Below are 14,245 nucleotides of genomic sequence, written 5' to 3'. Positions count from 1 at the left end.
CTATCTGCATTTTTAGAAAACAACCATTTTGACAAAACACTATCAACATACCTTGAATAGCAGATTTAGCCAAAAAAAAAAAAAAGTAGTTCTAACATAGCTTTTAAAGCAAATATTTCCTTCCTTAAACAAAACCTAGAGATACAGATTTGTTATTTATGGAATAAATAAATGTGGCACAACTGTCTTTTAACTCCTGAGTCTTGCATATGTGAAAAATGGTTGGAGTGGAAGCAGAGGGAGTTACAGACTGTTATTTTTAGGAGTGCCTTGTGTTGCACTTCATTCTTTTTCCAGGGCTGTTCCTGGCTAACTTTCCCATGAGTTTTTAACCTCTTGCTCTTGTTCTCTTATGTAACAGGAAACAGGCTGACAGGAACAAATAAAACACAGCATATCTGATAGTTGCACTCGGAGGAGAGGTTGATTTAGTTAGCCCTGCCTTCTTTCCTCCAGAGCAGATGCTTTTGGAGATTCAGATGTGCTTCTGTTCCTCTCCAGTTGTTTCCCGGGAAGCAGTGACTTGTTTGTGCTCAGCAAGTGGCACCGAAGTACCGCAAATATGAAAAAACAAATGCATTTCTTTTAAGGTTGAAATTTGTGGTGGTGTCATGTCCTGGGACTGTGGATTTAAGTATCTGTTTGCTCTTTCTCCCACCCTTAAGGCAGGAGTTTTATGCAAGCTTCAGGGAAGAGATGACATCGGACGGATTGAGCTGGTCCAAAAGCTGGCGAGAGAGAACTGCCAGTTTTTCCAGGCGGATAGAAAAGCACTGGAGAAGGCAGAACAAGTAAGACATTTCTTATTTGGGTTTTTTGTTTCTTTCGGGTAGGGGAGGGAGATTTAGGTCACAAAACTGAAATAGCAAAGCTGATGGTCAGAATCCAGGGCACACATTAGTCATGGAGCTGTAGCTGCTCTCCTCTGGCATTTACATTCCTCTAAAGTGCGTTCAGGTCAATAATTTTCAACACACTTAAATTATTATGTTGTCATTAACTGTTAGATGCTGTTATTAATATCTTATATTAGGATATAGCAGATGATTTCAGGATGCTTTTTACCGAATTGTTGGGTTTTATGGTGTATTTAAATAATGTATACGGCATATGAATGCTTCAAGTACTCTAAATTATCTTAAAATTACTTTACTGGGGGCATATTTGGATGCAAGTATTGGCTGAAACTTTTCAGCATGAATTAAAAAGAATGGTCTGGATAGGGAATTCAGCAGTTTGTGTTTTTTTCTTTTAAATTGTGTTTTCAATCAAAAGTTACACTGAAGAAAGCAGCGTTCTGTTTAATGCTTCTGAAAGCACTTATTCAGATGTTAATAACTGGACTGAAAATTCACAGAAACTTGACTGCTTTGCTTATAGCACAATGTCTCCTAATTTTGTTCTCCTAGTAAAGATTTCTATTCTGATTGCATATTCATCTAAAGGTGCAGAGGATAATAACTGCAAGAAACAACAAAAAACTCACCTAGTGTTCATGTCTCTTGCCATTATGTATATGCAATTTATTCCATTTTCTGCTCACTGGACAGTAGAAAAAAGACTTGTACTTTAGAAAAGAAATACTTTTCAGGTCATCTGCAAGTTCATTCCTACTGAAATAAGGCTGTACAAAGGAAAAGAGAATGATGAATTGTTTTTTCAGAGCTTCATGCTGTTCTGTTCGGCAGTGTAGAGGGTCTGGTCTGGTGTAGTTAGATGTGTAATCAGTAAGTGTGCAGAAGGGAGGAGGGCAATTAGCTAGGCTAATTACCCAAGATTAAATTGTTTCTCAGCTGACCCTCTAGCAATGGATGTCTGGCAGAATTTCTATATATCTTTAAACTGTATCCACAAAGCACAATTAAAAGTTGAGTTGCTCAAGCAAAGAAGATTTTAAACCGGAGCAGATTTCAATTGGGTTTCAGGATTTGGAAACAAGATTACAGATCTGTGGACATAGACCAGAGGGGAGTGTTGAGACTGATACTCAAAAAATTCAGTGGATATTTTTGCTGCTACTCTGGTCATTGCAAAGGGTGCTGTGGAGTCAGCTGCAGCTCTGTAGCTGCACAGATTGCAGTACAGTTCCAAAAATGGAAAGGAAAGCAGCACTCAGCTTTTCTTCTCCTTTTGAAAAGTATGGTACTTAGCAGTCACTGCTATTTAGGAGATGAGTGACTTCAGTTTAGCAGGAGCTCAAGCAATTTGCTCATACCCATCCTGAGCAGTATAATCACAGCAATTACTGCTCTCAGACAAGGATATGCCTTTAGACCTTTAGGACATGCTTTTAGAGGTGACAGCAAAGAGAAATGTCGACTGAGAGACTGCAGAAGCCCAGGTCATTTCTCATGTGCCCTTTTTTTCTGGGTGGGGAATGTCCTACAGCTCATGCTGGCAATAATAAATCATGGTGTGCTTCTTCCCCCTGTTCTGCACTTTGCTGGTCATTGTAGGGTGGGTCCAGGCAGCCCTTGCCCAGTTATAAGAGAAACCTAAAGTCCTCATTGTGGGTGTGTCTGGTAAGCCCCCAGCTAGACTATTGACTTCATTAGGAATAGTCAACAAGAAGGCACCCTGAACATGGGCAAGGTTTGTAATAGCTTCTCAGTTTAGCTGACTCAGGTCAGCTTACTTTCAGTGGAAAAAAATGCACACATTGCCGTGGCAGGGCAGCGGCTTGCATATGCTCAGGAAGCCATGAGCTTCCATCCCTTCCTCTCCCTCCCTTCCTCCCGTGTGCTCTGAGAGCTGATCCGGTACACGTGCAGGTGACAGGATTTGACTGGCTGGGCAGGGTTCACTGCTCCAGGCAGATATCCCCCCTCTTCTCCAAGGAGAAAAGCAGCAGGCCGAATTGTAGTGAGTAAATTGTAGTGAATACTGCTTGGATCCAGGACTTCAGCCCTTCCCATCTCATCCTGCTGCTACAAAAGTGATGGCAGATTCATTGGCATTGGCTTACTCTCCAGTCCCTTGGGCTCACTGTAAAGGTTAGAGGAACAACATGTTCAGGGTGTGGTATCCTTATTATGTGTGACATGCCCATCTTTCTTTTTTTTTTTTTTTAATTTTTTAAAGCATAGCTCATTTTACACTGCTTTCTTTATAACACAGGGTGATGGGCACTCAGTGCGGGAGTAAAATAGAGATGCTCTGTGCATTTTCCACAGGACCCTCATTTCTCAGCAAGTATCCCTGCACTAAAGCTTTCACCAGCTTTCCCTCCTGGGGAGCTCAAACTGGGCTTTCTTGGATGATCTGCCTTCCTCAAAGGAATGGCATGCAGTCTGTAAATGAGAGGCCTGAACACCCTGCCAGGCTGTTCTCCCTGCTCTTGGAGAGCCTGCTATCCAGGCTGGCCTCCTGGCAGCTCAGCTCAAAGCAGAAATGCTCCTGGCTTGCAGGTCTGTGTGTTTCTGTCAGCCTGGGCCAGTGTCACTGTTAAAAGCTGGGGGCTTTATAACCTGCCTGGAAGTTAAGCTGCTCTTTCCAAGATGGCCAATGGGAAATTTTGCCTGAAGCAGAGTTCTCTAGTTTGTTCTCCTCTAGGAATATGAAAAAAACCCCAAAACCCCAACTTGAACATGAAGTTAGAATTCTGCATATGCATAATTCCTCTCTACATGTACTGTGTGCCAGGCATGTGATGGGAAATGGAGTTGTGGCTCCTCCGGTGTTATACCCACCATGTTTCTAAAGCAGGTCTCTTCAGATCAGTACAGCTTCACATGGGTTTCCAGCATTAACAGCAAACATAAATGTATTATAATTGAGCTCTGGTGATTCCTGTGCTTTTCTGTAAAGAAAGGGTTCTGAGCCTAATTGAAGAATTTGGTACTGATTTAGTAGCTCAATAACTCTTTCCTGTAAAGTGAATGAGGTGTGGAGTGTGATAGCGAGCTAGACTGGTTGATTATGAGGACTGGTAAACTCTCCTGTCATTCAAATAAATATTCACCATCTTCATCTGAGTTTGAGTACAGAAGTTAATGACTCACCTAAAGAAGATAGATGACATTTGGATGCACAAGAGGTTTTTTGGCAGATAAAGTTCCTAAAGGTATTCTTTGAGGTGTGGTCTTGGAAGTTTGTAGTCCACAAGGACCAGGTGAAGCATGGACTGGTTTGGGTTGCTAGTTCAGAAGAGGAAATATAATTATTTTTTCTCAGAAAAAGCAGATGGTCTGGAAGAGGGAATATAAGTGACAGCTGGCTGGCTCACTGGAAGAAAGCTTGGTTTGGAACTAGTGGGTGGGAGAAGGGGTTCCTTTAGTCTGGCTGTGTTCTGGAGGGTGTAAAATTGGGGTATATATATCTTTATCTGTAAGATGATTTGCACAAAATCAGAAACTCCATGCTGCTTTTTTTTTTTTTTTTTTTTTTTTTTTTTAGTTTTCTGGGATGGTATCATTTCACATTTATGGTCTGAATGAAAAAAAGAGCTTTGAATAACTCATAATTTAAAAAGTTCTGTGTTCAGTTTCTGTTATATGTGAGCTGCTAAATTGATTTTGACACTGGAAGCTGACAGTGACCAGGCTAGATTGGTATATTGGAACTGGTGTTCCATGGTAGCACACAGTGCCAACTTCTCTGGTAAATATACTGTTTGAAAAGTGCTCTAACCATAACGAGTGCTTACAGACTTGTAGAGAAAAACAAAAATGAATGGTGATTTTTTTTTCCCCACTCCCTCTTCCCAATGTGTTAGAATAAGGTGCTTAATGAAGGCACTGAACTTACTGTATGTGTTAGGTTCCCTGAAACTTCAGCTTTGCTTATGAGTAGAAAGTAAATAGAACTCAATAAGCTTCTAAATAGGCAGATAAGCTTCTTCTCTGTGCTTTTGCATTCCTACAATGTATTGATAAATAAATAAAATGAAATGATTGTCTAAAACACACAGAAATTATTTTAATATCGAATGTGGGGTAGCATAAAAAAACTATGCAAGCTTGCAGTTCTAATTTTATCATCACATGCATATCATACTTATACACTTAGGGAAATATGAAACTGGATATTTGTATTTTTATGTAATTTAAATATTTAATTTCCTTAAAAATTGCTTTGACAGAAAATAGATGAAAAATCTGTATTGAAATATTCAGCTATAGAGCAAGCCTGCTTTTTGGAGAGGCTTGCTTATTATTATCATTAATTATAATATAGAAAGCAAGCTGTGTGTGTAAAGCCATTTGAAGTCATTTATCATGGCTTTTTTTCCCCTCCAGCATACATTTGGGATGCATTCAAGATGTATTTGCACTAAACCATAGTTTTTGAAATTCCTTTTGGTCAACTATAACTCGAATAATGCCTTTTAATAGATGTGAAAATGTGTTGTTCAGTATTTTCAGTTTATTATTTCAATGAAGTGATGCACTCATTAAGAAAATCATGTCTGTTTATAGTGTCATTGTTTAAGTAAAATTGTAAAAGGGCTTTTCACCTCAGCAAATGGAGAGAATATTTTATAGATTATAGTATCATTTTCATAGTCAGATCAACTGAATAAAATGTTCACAAACTGACAGGAATGTTCCAAGGAGGTTCTTCCAGTACTTTACTGCATCAGGAGGAAGGGGAACATTTCCTAAATCCACCCCGTACTCCCTTTACAGACTAATGTATACATTAGTTAGAATTACCTGCTGCTTAAAAAAATATGAGTGCTACAGCTTGAGTGTATTGATTCTGTGACTTAATTCAAGATGAAAGAGATATATTATATGCGGCAGGTATGTTTTCAGAAGGACAACAGATACTGAAGAACAGTTCTGTTAATTTGCTGGGTACTAACTTTTGTAATCAGTGGTCTCATTAAGAAGACAGATGATTTGCTCATTGAAGCAGGTTAGTGGTTGAGCTGAAGCTGTTAAAAGGCTTACAACAGAAGATTAATGATTTAGAGCCTTGGGTTGTATAGATTGCTCATGACCGAGGAATTTCATAAGGAAATTCCAGCCATGACAAACCGGGGGTATTTTTAGGGTGCCCAGCTGGACACCTGCACGGAGACAAGAATGAACGTCAGGACATGTCCAGAGCTGCAGTTTTGGTTAGCTTGACAAAGCTGTGGCATCAGGCTGATGTACTGCTGGATTGACGGTCAGTAATCAGGGCTCCAATGGAAAAATATTCTTTAAAACATTGACATCAAATGATGTCTGAATACAGTCAGTGACTGAAATTTGTGAATTAGTTTCTAAAAACATCATCACTTCTGTTGTATCTGCTCTGTTTGGGACAGATCTCTTGTGTAGCTTGTTGGTTTACTGCTTTTGACTCTTGGCAGCTGCTCTGCATCTCTTGCAGAGCTGTTGGTCAAGTGGTCATAACAACTGTAGCACAGCTTTGCAAAAACTTTCATGGCTTGAACAGCTACGAGGTGGTATAGATGTCTAAAGTCATTTAAACAGAATGGACTTGGCATGTCAGCACAGGAGTTCGCTGTTTCTCTTTATACCTCTTGGACCTGCCAGCACTAGTAGAGAGAGCTCTACCAGGGTAAGATGATAGTTTGCAATTTTGATTTAGTCTTCAAGTACAAGCCAAGAAAAAATGAATCTATCAATGAGATTGTCAGAATATACTTCCTTGTTGAGTAAGAATAAGTAATTAAGAGTTAGGTACATGTTTGCTGTGGAGGTAACTTGAAGTTCAACTCTCTGGTCTGAATCAGGGGAAACAGGGAGTGGAATCTAGTTCTGTCATGTTCTGGAGAGAATGTCCCATTCCAGATGCTCGATTTTTCATCTGCTGGAATGAATGCATAGCCCCAGGTGATCACCTGTTTTTCATAAGCCAACCTCTTTATCTTCTGAGAAGAAAAGGTTTCTGCAGGTCCTAGGCTTTTTTTTTTTTTCTCTTTTTTTTTTTTTATAATTTGTTTTTTCCTTTTTTCCCCTTGTTTCCTTTTTTTTTTTTCCTTTATTTTTTCCCAGTATGGGACAGGCACAGGTATCTTTTTGAAATGGAAAAAGTTTGCCAGAGATAAGGATCCTCCTGTTCAGATGTAGGACTGGGATCATCTGCATACTTGTTTCAGTCTTTTGCAGCACTTTAAAAGTAATGATAGAATTATTTTTATTTACTACATACTTTTAAGAGGACTTCCTCTTCTTTTTTTTTGAGTCTATTTAATGTGGACAAAGTTTTGGAGGACAACATCCTCATGCCAGGAGTGCAAAAGAGTGGTGAAATTATGTCATCCTTCTCCTTATAAAAAAAAGCACTCAAGTCATGCTTGTGCTCCCATGATATATTGTGAACATAGTATAGAAACACATTGAATAGAAACCTCAGTATTTTCCTTTAAGTCAAGTTACGTATTCCCACAATACTTTCTTTCCTCCAGATGCTCATCCTAGTGTTTAAAAGAAAAGAAAGCCTAATTTTCTCCTCTTTGATTTATTCTGTAACATTATGCTACTTTGTATAGGAGGAAATTCCACATACACATTTTGCATGCTGGGCTTTAGAGTGGAATGGTGACTCATTCTTCTGTGGGACAATGACTTAGGTCCTGTGCTGAAAGGGGTAAAAAGGGCACATGGTATTTAGCAGACTAAAACCTGGGAGACAGAACTTTAAATTTTTATTTTTGACTCCGTTGGTTATTTAATAAATAACCTTCTTCAAATCTCGTCACTTTTCTGCACCTTTGTTTACCCAGGTATAAAATGAGGTCTTAAACATGTGGGACCTTGAAGGGTGCCATAAACCTTGCAGTGGTTAATGAATGTTGAGGAATTGCTTTGGGATCCTTGAGACTTGGTTCAGGAATCTCAAGGAAGCTGGAAGTGGGTTGAAATGTTGATGGCCAGGAGGAACTTTTAAAAAAAATCCTGAGCATAGCTGAGGCGAGGCCAAACATTTGCAGTCCCTACACAGCCTCTGGGTCCTCAGGTATTGCTTCAGGGGCTGTGCTGCCCCAAACGCTTGTCCCCAGCCCTGGGCTGGCCCAGGTAGTGCTGCTTTTTGAAATGACCGAGGGAATAAAGAAGCTGAAAAATACAAAGACTACACCTTCCTTGTGGGGTTATTTTCCAACTGGATTGGTTCCCCTCACATTCTAGGGTCACAGATACAGGGTAAGAATGAGATATGGTGTCAGGGATGACCTGTGCTGGCGAGAGCTACTTTGATGCTCCTAGTGAAACACAGCCATCCTCCTAAATCCCCCAAAGCTTGTGACTTGCCCAATCCAGAAACTGGACTGGATCAAATTAAATGTCCTAGCAATTTTTTTGGTTGGCAGTATTTTAATCTAAATCCTGTGTTTCACCAAGTGGCTTCATGAAGGCACACATGCACACAGAAGGGGATGAATGATGAATGGGGGTCAACATCCAGGAGCAGGTAGAAGACAGGAGTGTTCTTTCTCATGGGCAGCAGGACTACACAGTTCTGTTGGTATTAAGACTGAAAGCATGGCTCCTTGGTCCTGTTTTTGCTCCATTTACTCACATGAAGAAGTAGAGAAACTCTCTGAGACCTGCAATCTTGGACAGTTGTCACTGTCCCCTGCTTCTGTGTTTCTCTCCAGATTTTGAAGCACTAGCCTGCTTATGTTTCTAGACTGTCCAAAGGCTTAATTAATCTTAACACAGAATTAATCTTATCATATTCTCCCTTTGGAGAAGTAGAAATACCAGTTTATTAGTTCAAAGCATCTGCTCTTTTGTTTTCTGACATTAAATTTTCCCTCTATCCATGTGATAAATACATTTGATGACATTCTGAATGTTCTTTTCTCCATTTTCCTGATTTATGACATCAATAAATTCCCAGTTATGCTGATAATACAGTGGATTTATCCTGCCATCTACTTCTGTACAGTTACTACTACCCTTTTTCTTTTCTGGGAACTCCGAATAACAAAGGTGTCTGGATCTCTCTGTTAAGTTAGGGAATTCATTACCTAAATTCAAGAAGATAAAAAGAAAAGTTGATAATACTTTGAATATGTACCATGCAAATTTAGGTCAGAAATTTTAAGCAGTTTCTGAATTTCAGGAATAGTAATTTTGTCTTTCACTTTTCAGTGGTGCAGAACTTTTAAGTAATTCACGGTTTTACACCAGACTTTTCTGTTGGAATTGAAACTAATCAAGGACATTTCATTTTGGCTCATAGTCTAGACCTGGCTGAAAAGAACTACCCAAGATAACTGGAAAACTTTTTGATAAGCTAGAAACCAATGGCTGTCTACCACAGCTTCCTCTTTGGAAGTTGTCTGAGATTCTGTAGTCTGCCCAGAGATCACAGTCATGTAAAAAGGATTCAGTGCTTTAGGTATCCATTTTTTCTCTTTCTTTTTCCTCCTATCCTCCTGAATAATTTCAGGAAGGACGTTCCCTTTCACTGTAGTGAAGATTTGGGCCAGTAACACAGAAGATACCTGTCGAGTGTCATTAAACAAGTGAACACATTTCTGCATGTCAAACATTGCTTTGTTACAAATAGAAACTACATTGGAGCAAATTCTTCCAGTAAGATCTGGAGTCTGTGCCAAAGTCAGCGTGATTCCAGTGGCAGGATGCTCTGGAGTCGATGAGGCCTGAGTCAGGACCTCACTGGAATAAATGCTGACAGCATTTGTTGGCATCTGTTCTGCAGGCATGCTCTGGAGACCACCTGGAGAATGCCAGTGTGCAGACCGCCTTTCCCCTATAGATAAATATATATATACCCCTAAGTTCAGCTGCCTCTGCTGGACCAAAGTTAGGCTATCTGCTCTGAGGACTTTTTGGAAAAGTGGCAGCTGTAAAGTGGCTGTCTCTGCCTTGTTTGTTGAAACCACATACACAGCAGGAATGTAAGGACACTTTGACCTTGTATTTTTTGCAGGCTCCATTTCCCCCCCAGTATTTATTTATTTTAATCATGAAACCTCCCTAAAATCTCCCCCGAAACCTGTCCTTTTGCTATGGCCATTCCATCACTCACTGTGCCTCCATTTTAAAGTTTAATTCAGCCCCTGCTGATGTTAATAGATATTTTTTGGTGAGAGCAGTATATAGCCTGTAGAGTCTAAAGCTTTTGTCACACTGTAGCCATGGAAGGTAGTGGCATTTTGCAAGATGTGCTTGACACATGGCCACCTGTGGAGAACGCTGATTTGGTAGCAGTTAATACACCACTTGCATCCATTTTTCTTGGTTCTGTGTGGCAGTCAAAGAGCAAAGGAATGAAAACCTAGGCGATTAGTGGTATTTTTGCTGACTATCTTCCTCTAAATCAAAGCAGGTATTCCCCTCTCCTTCCTCGATTAGTGTTCCTACCGCTGTGTGCAGCACCTCCTGTATTCTAATTCACAGCACATGAAAATGAGGTCTCAAGTGCATATGCACCGATTTCATTTTAACTACCCAGTGAAAAGTTTTAATTAGGTGTTTCATGTGGAAACATGAAACAGGGTTTGAAATTAGCAATGACCTTGAGGCCTTCCTCGAATATATTTTCTGATAGCGTGTGGCAGGCAGTTCCCAGCTCTTTTTGTCACTGCCTGGAACGCGAGCATCCGAGCGGGGAAGGCTCTGACATGTGGGAGCGGCAGCAGTTGCTGGTTGCAGGAAAAAGTACTTTAGCCTCTTTTGATGACTGGGAAAATAATAGGATGACCTAACTCAGGAAGAGCATGAATAGTGGCTGGTAATTCCTTTAACAGCTTGCTGAAGATCAAATCTTAGATGGATTTCCAGGCTCTGAAAAGGGTAAGCCCTGAACAGGGGGTGACGCTGAGCTACACAGCCCTGTTTGATCAAGGGAAGGGCCTACAGCTCACATGCCTTTGTTAGCTGCTGTGCATCAGCTCTGTCCCCTGCCAGCCTGACTGATGCTGCTTCCTCACTTGGAGTGGCTGGACTGAGAGCACCATCCCTCATTTAATCTCTGTTTTCCCTGGGAGGTGAGGGGAGTAGACCTGTGTGTTGTATCAGGAGCAGCATTCCTACTTAGTCTGGTGCTGGGAGGAACAAAGACAAGCTTTGCTCCTTTTGGCAGAGTAGAAGACAAGCATAGAATGCAAATGTGCATCACCTTTTTGGTTTGGTTGCAGTATCACAGTGTCTCTCCTGTTTTTAGAGGTACTAATATTTGTTCAATGAATACAGCATCAGTTTAGGCCTTTTTACAAAATACTTTTATCTTGCAAATAGGGGATTATTCACCACCACAGGAATGTTTAAAACACATCTGTGGATACAAATATAACTGTTAAAACGATTTACTGTTTGCAATATATGCTGTTTGGCCATATTTAGCAAGTTAATAGAGATTGGATGTGGTCAGGGTCAGAGAAGACACTAATCAGAGCCATCTAAAGTGGCCACAATTTCAGTTCTCATATGCAAAGCCTGGTTGTTCAGGCTTTGAGCTAAAAAACACATAGATTCAGGCCTGGGCTTCCTTGTGTGAATGGCAAATAGCTGGAAATGTACTGACACTCTGGCTGTGTTTCCTCAGGTGAGAAACCAGAATCTTTTTAGTGGAATCCACGCATTAATTCAGTCTGTCTAAATAATCTCTCAGTCTCTACACAGTAACTGTACTGAGCTAATCATTGGGCCATATTGATTTCTTTTTGGATTCTTAGATTTTGATGAACTTATGAAAAGGAAGCATGTGGCTTCTAAGCAGAGCTCTGTCTGCAGTGAACTCTTTACTCCAATTTCCCAAAGAGACAGAAGTAAATTAAGCTAGGTTGGATTTTCCTACCTGCTTTATCATTGGCATTGCAAGACTTTCCCAATAAATTTTGAGCAGTGCCCAGTGCTGCACTGGGAAGTTATCAAATCCTGCACATTGCAGATGATGGCTTCCTGCATCTGAGCTCTTTCTCAGGATTTCACCAAGGATGTGGCAGAATTCTTCTCCACCAAAGAATTTGCAGTGTTTATGGTCCCCCAATTCTCCTTCTGTAGAGACACCTTCCTATGTGTGCATGTGCTGTACATATTTACTCATTAAGCAAACTGCATAACTTGCTAAAAGCAAAGACAATCTCCTACAAAGACTACTTATGGAACCCCTTTTCACACTGTAGAATTAACTAGTCATTTAAACACATGGTTTCAGTTGTTAACGTAAAGAAGATGCCTTCTCCTGGTGACCCATCTGTTCTGACAGTCCTCTCCTTCTCTTCCTCTTTTCAGATTGCACTGGGTTTTTGTCTAGCAGATTCTGAAAAGTTACAACTTCCTTCTCAGTTCTTCAGATTAAAACCTGAATCTTGGTCATCAGAAGGGGTGTTTGAGTAGTTAGGGTGCACTGGGTGGCTGAGAGATACTATAAATAGGTTGAAACAGATACCTTTTTTAAGTCTGAACACCTGAACCACCTGAAACTTGCTTGTGGTGGCAGATTTTTAATGTAGGACACTCAAATCAGGTACTTTTTTAAAAATGACCCCTATAAATTCTTTTTTTTTTCAGTGCGTGAGCCATAGCTTTAATTTCCAAGGACCCCTAAAAATGTGCCTCTCTTACTTCGTTTTAGACACTTCTTTGTAGGAATATATGCAGGAACTGGGGGAACATGTTCCAATTTTCCAGCAGAGCTGTGGGTATGTGTGCTGGTTTGTGTGGGATCCGCAGCCATGTGTAGAGCAGAGCTGCTCTGCTCTTGCACTGGGTGCCCGTATGCTCCCTGTAACTCGTCTGTTCTCACTCTCCCACCCTCAGCTGTCACACAGACACACACATATGTATATGTGCAGTTATGACTGTCTCTTCCCTGGAGCAAAACTTAGTGTTGTACCCAGTAGGCAAAAAGGCTACAGTTTCACCACACCACTTTCCTTTGCAGCTGCTGCAGCAATGCTCTCCTGTTCTGTCTAATATTTTTACTGGTTAATCGATTGACACATACTGTTTTCATTGCAGTGACATGTAAATAGTAAATATTTACATTAGACAAAAGCTATACAGTAAATCATGCAATTACTGTTGTTTTAAAATGCTATTAGTTTTTAATCTGTGTGATGTTCAATATGTATTAAGGATGCTCAAAGAATAAAACCAGTAAAGCAAATAGCAATTCACTCATTTTAGTATGGTAGAAATTCATGTCTTACCTGCTGTAAGGAGAAACAAAAATTCAGCATTCCAGCAGAAGTATCAAAAAGCTGTAAAAGTTGCTTGACCATTATCTTGTCAGAATTAGCTCTCAAATCACAGGCATATGCAATCCTCCTTGTAATTCATTAATGCTGCAGTTTCCAGTGTTCCAATGCTCTTGTATGTGGAAAAGATCTGTGTCAAATAGTTGGATGCCCAGCCTGCTTGAAAAAAATCCTATTGATTAAGGTCTAATAATACACCCCATCCAGAGATTCTTCATTTGGGCAATTTTGTGAACGCAACAGAACATGCAATACCAATAGGTCCATATCACCTTTGCTTTTATAAAAATAATTTGTTTCAATTATTTTACTCTTTTTTTTTTTTTTTCCCAAGGTTAAGTGCTTGCTACAGCAAAACTTCTTCACTTTCCTACCTTAGACAATATATTTAATGAACTTTATCTGTATTGCCTTGCTAAGGGCAAGGAGCTAGGAACTACCTCTAAATAGACTAGGGCTTTTATGGAAATGAAAACACCAAAGAGTTGCTTCATCATGGGAAATCACTGCCAAATGTCATGTGAGCTCTTGCTCTCCTGGCAAACACAATGTAGAGAAACATTTTCATTTTTATCATCTTGACATTCAACTTTTTGACTTCTAATGCTTTACCACTTTTTAGTATATGAATATTTTCCATTAAAATGTGTTAGGAATTTGCTTATATTGAAATAACAATTGAGATAATATAGAGATATAGATAATTAGAAACTTAGATCAAGCTGTACAGAAGCATTTTAATAAGATAAATGAAAACCTGCATTTTATTTTTAGCATAGTCTAAGATTTAATAAGCTAAAGCTTAAAATCTGATGAATTGGCAATGATTTTGTGTTTTGATATTCAGAAAGAATGTGTCCTGAATACCAAATGAATGAAAGTTCCTGTGGAATATCATTGCTGCATTTTTTATTTTGACCTTGAGAACTGGGTTGGTTTAGTGTTTTTACACTGCTAACCTTGAAACACAGTAAATGGGAAAACAGCGCTGAAGGTTAGCAGTGCTTTTTCTTGGGTTATCATAGGGGAATGGTTTGAAGTTTATGGGGGTGGAGAGAAATTGTCTTCAGGATCTTCAAATAGCCTGAAAGTTTTGGTGATGACAGCACTTTA

At 39.7% G+C, this 14,245-nt stretch overlaps 1 protein-coding gene across 1 annotated transcript in view; it reads left to right on the top strand.

Moving 5' to 3' along the window:
* RAPGEF5 (Rap guanine nucleotide exchange factor 5) overlaps positions 1-14,245 on the top strand; it is a 155,573-nt gene that overhangs the window by 63,736 nt on the left and 77,592 nt on the right. The window contains exon 9 of the mRNA XM_053990492.1: positions 666-791. Coding sequence (XP_053846467.1) covers positions 666-791 — 126 coding nt within the window. The remainder of the gene's footprint in view (positions 1-665; positions 792-14,245) is intronic.

This window comes from Vidua macroura, chromosome 1 (genome assembly GCF_024509145.1).
Source record: "Vidua macroura isolate BioBank_ID:100142 chromosome 1, ASM2450914v1, whole genome shotgun sequence".
Lineage (NCBI taxonomy): Eukaryota > Metazoa > Chordata > Aves > Passeriformes > Viduidae > Vidua > Vidua macroura.
Note: the sequence above shows the minus strand (reverse complement) of the source record. Positions and strands in the feature narration are given on the sequence as shown.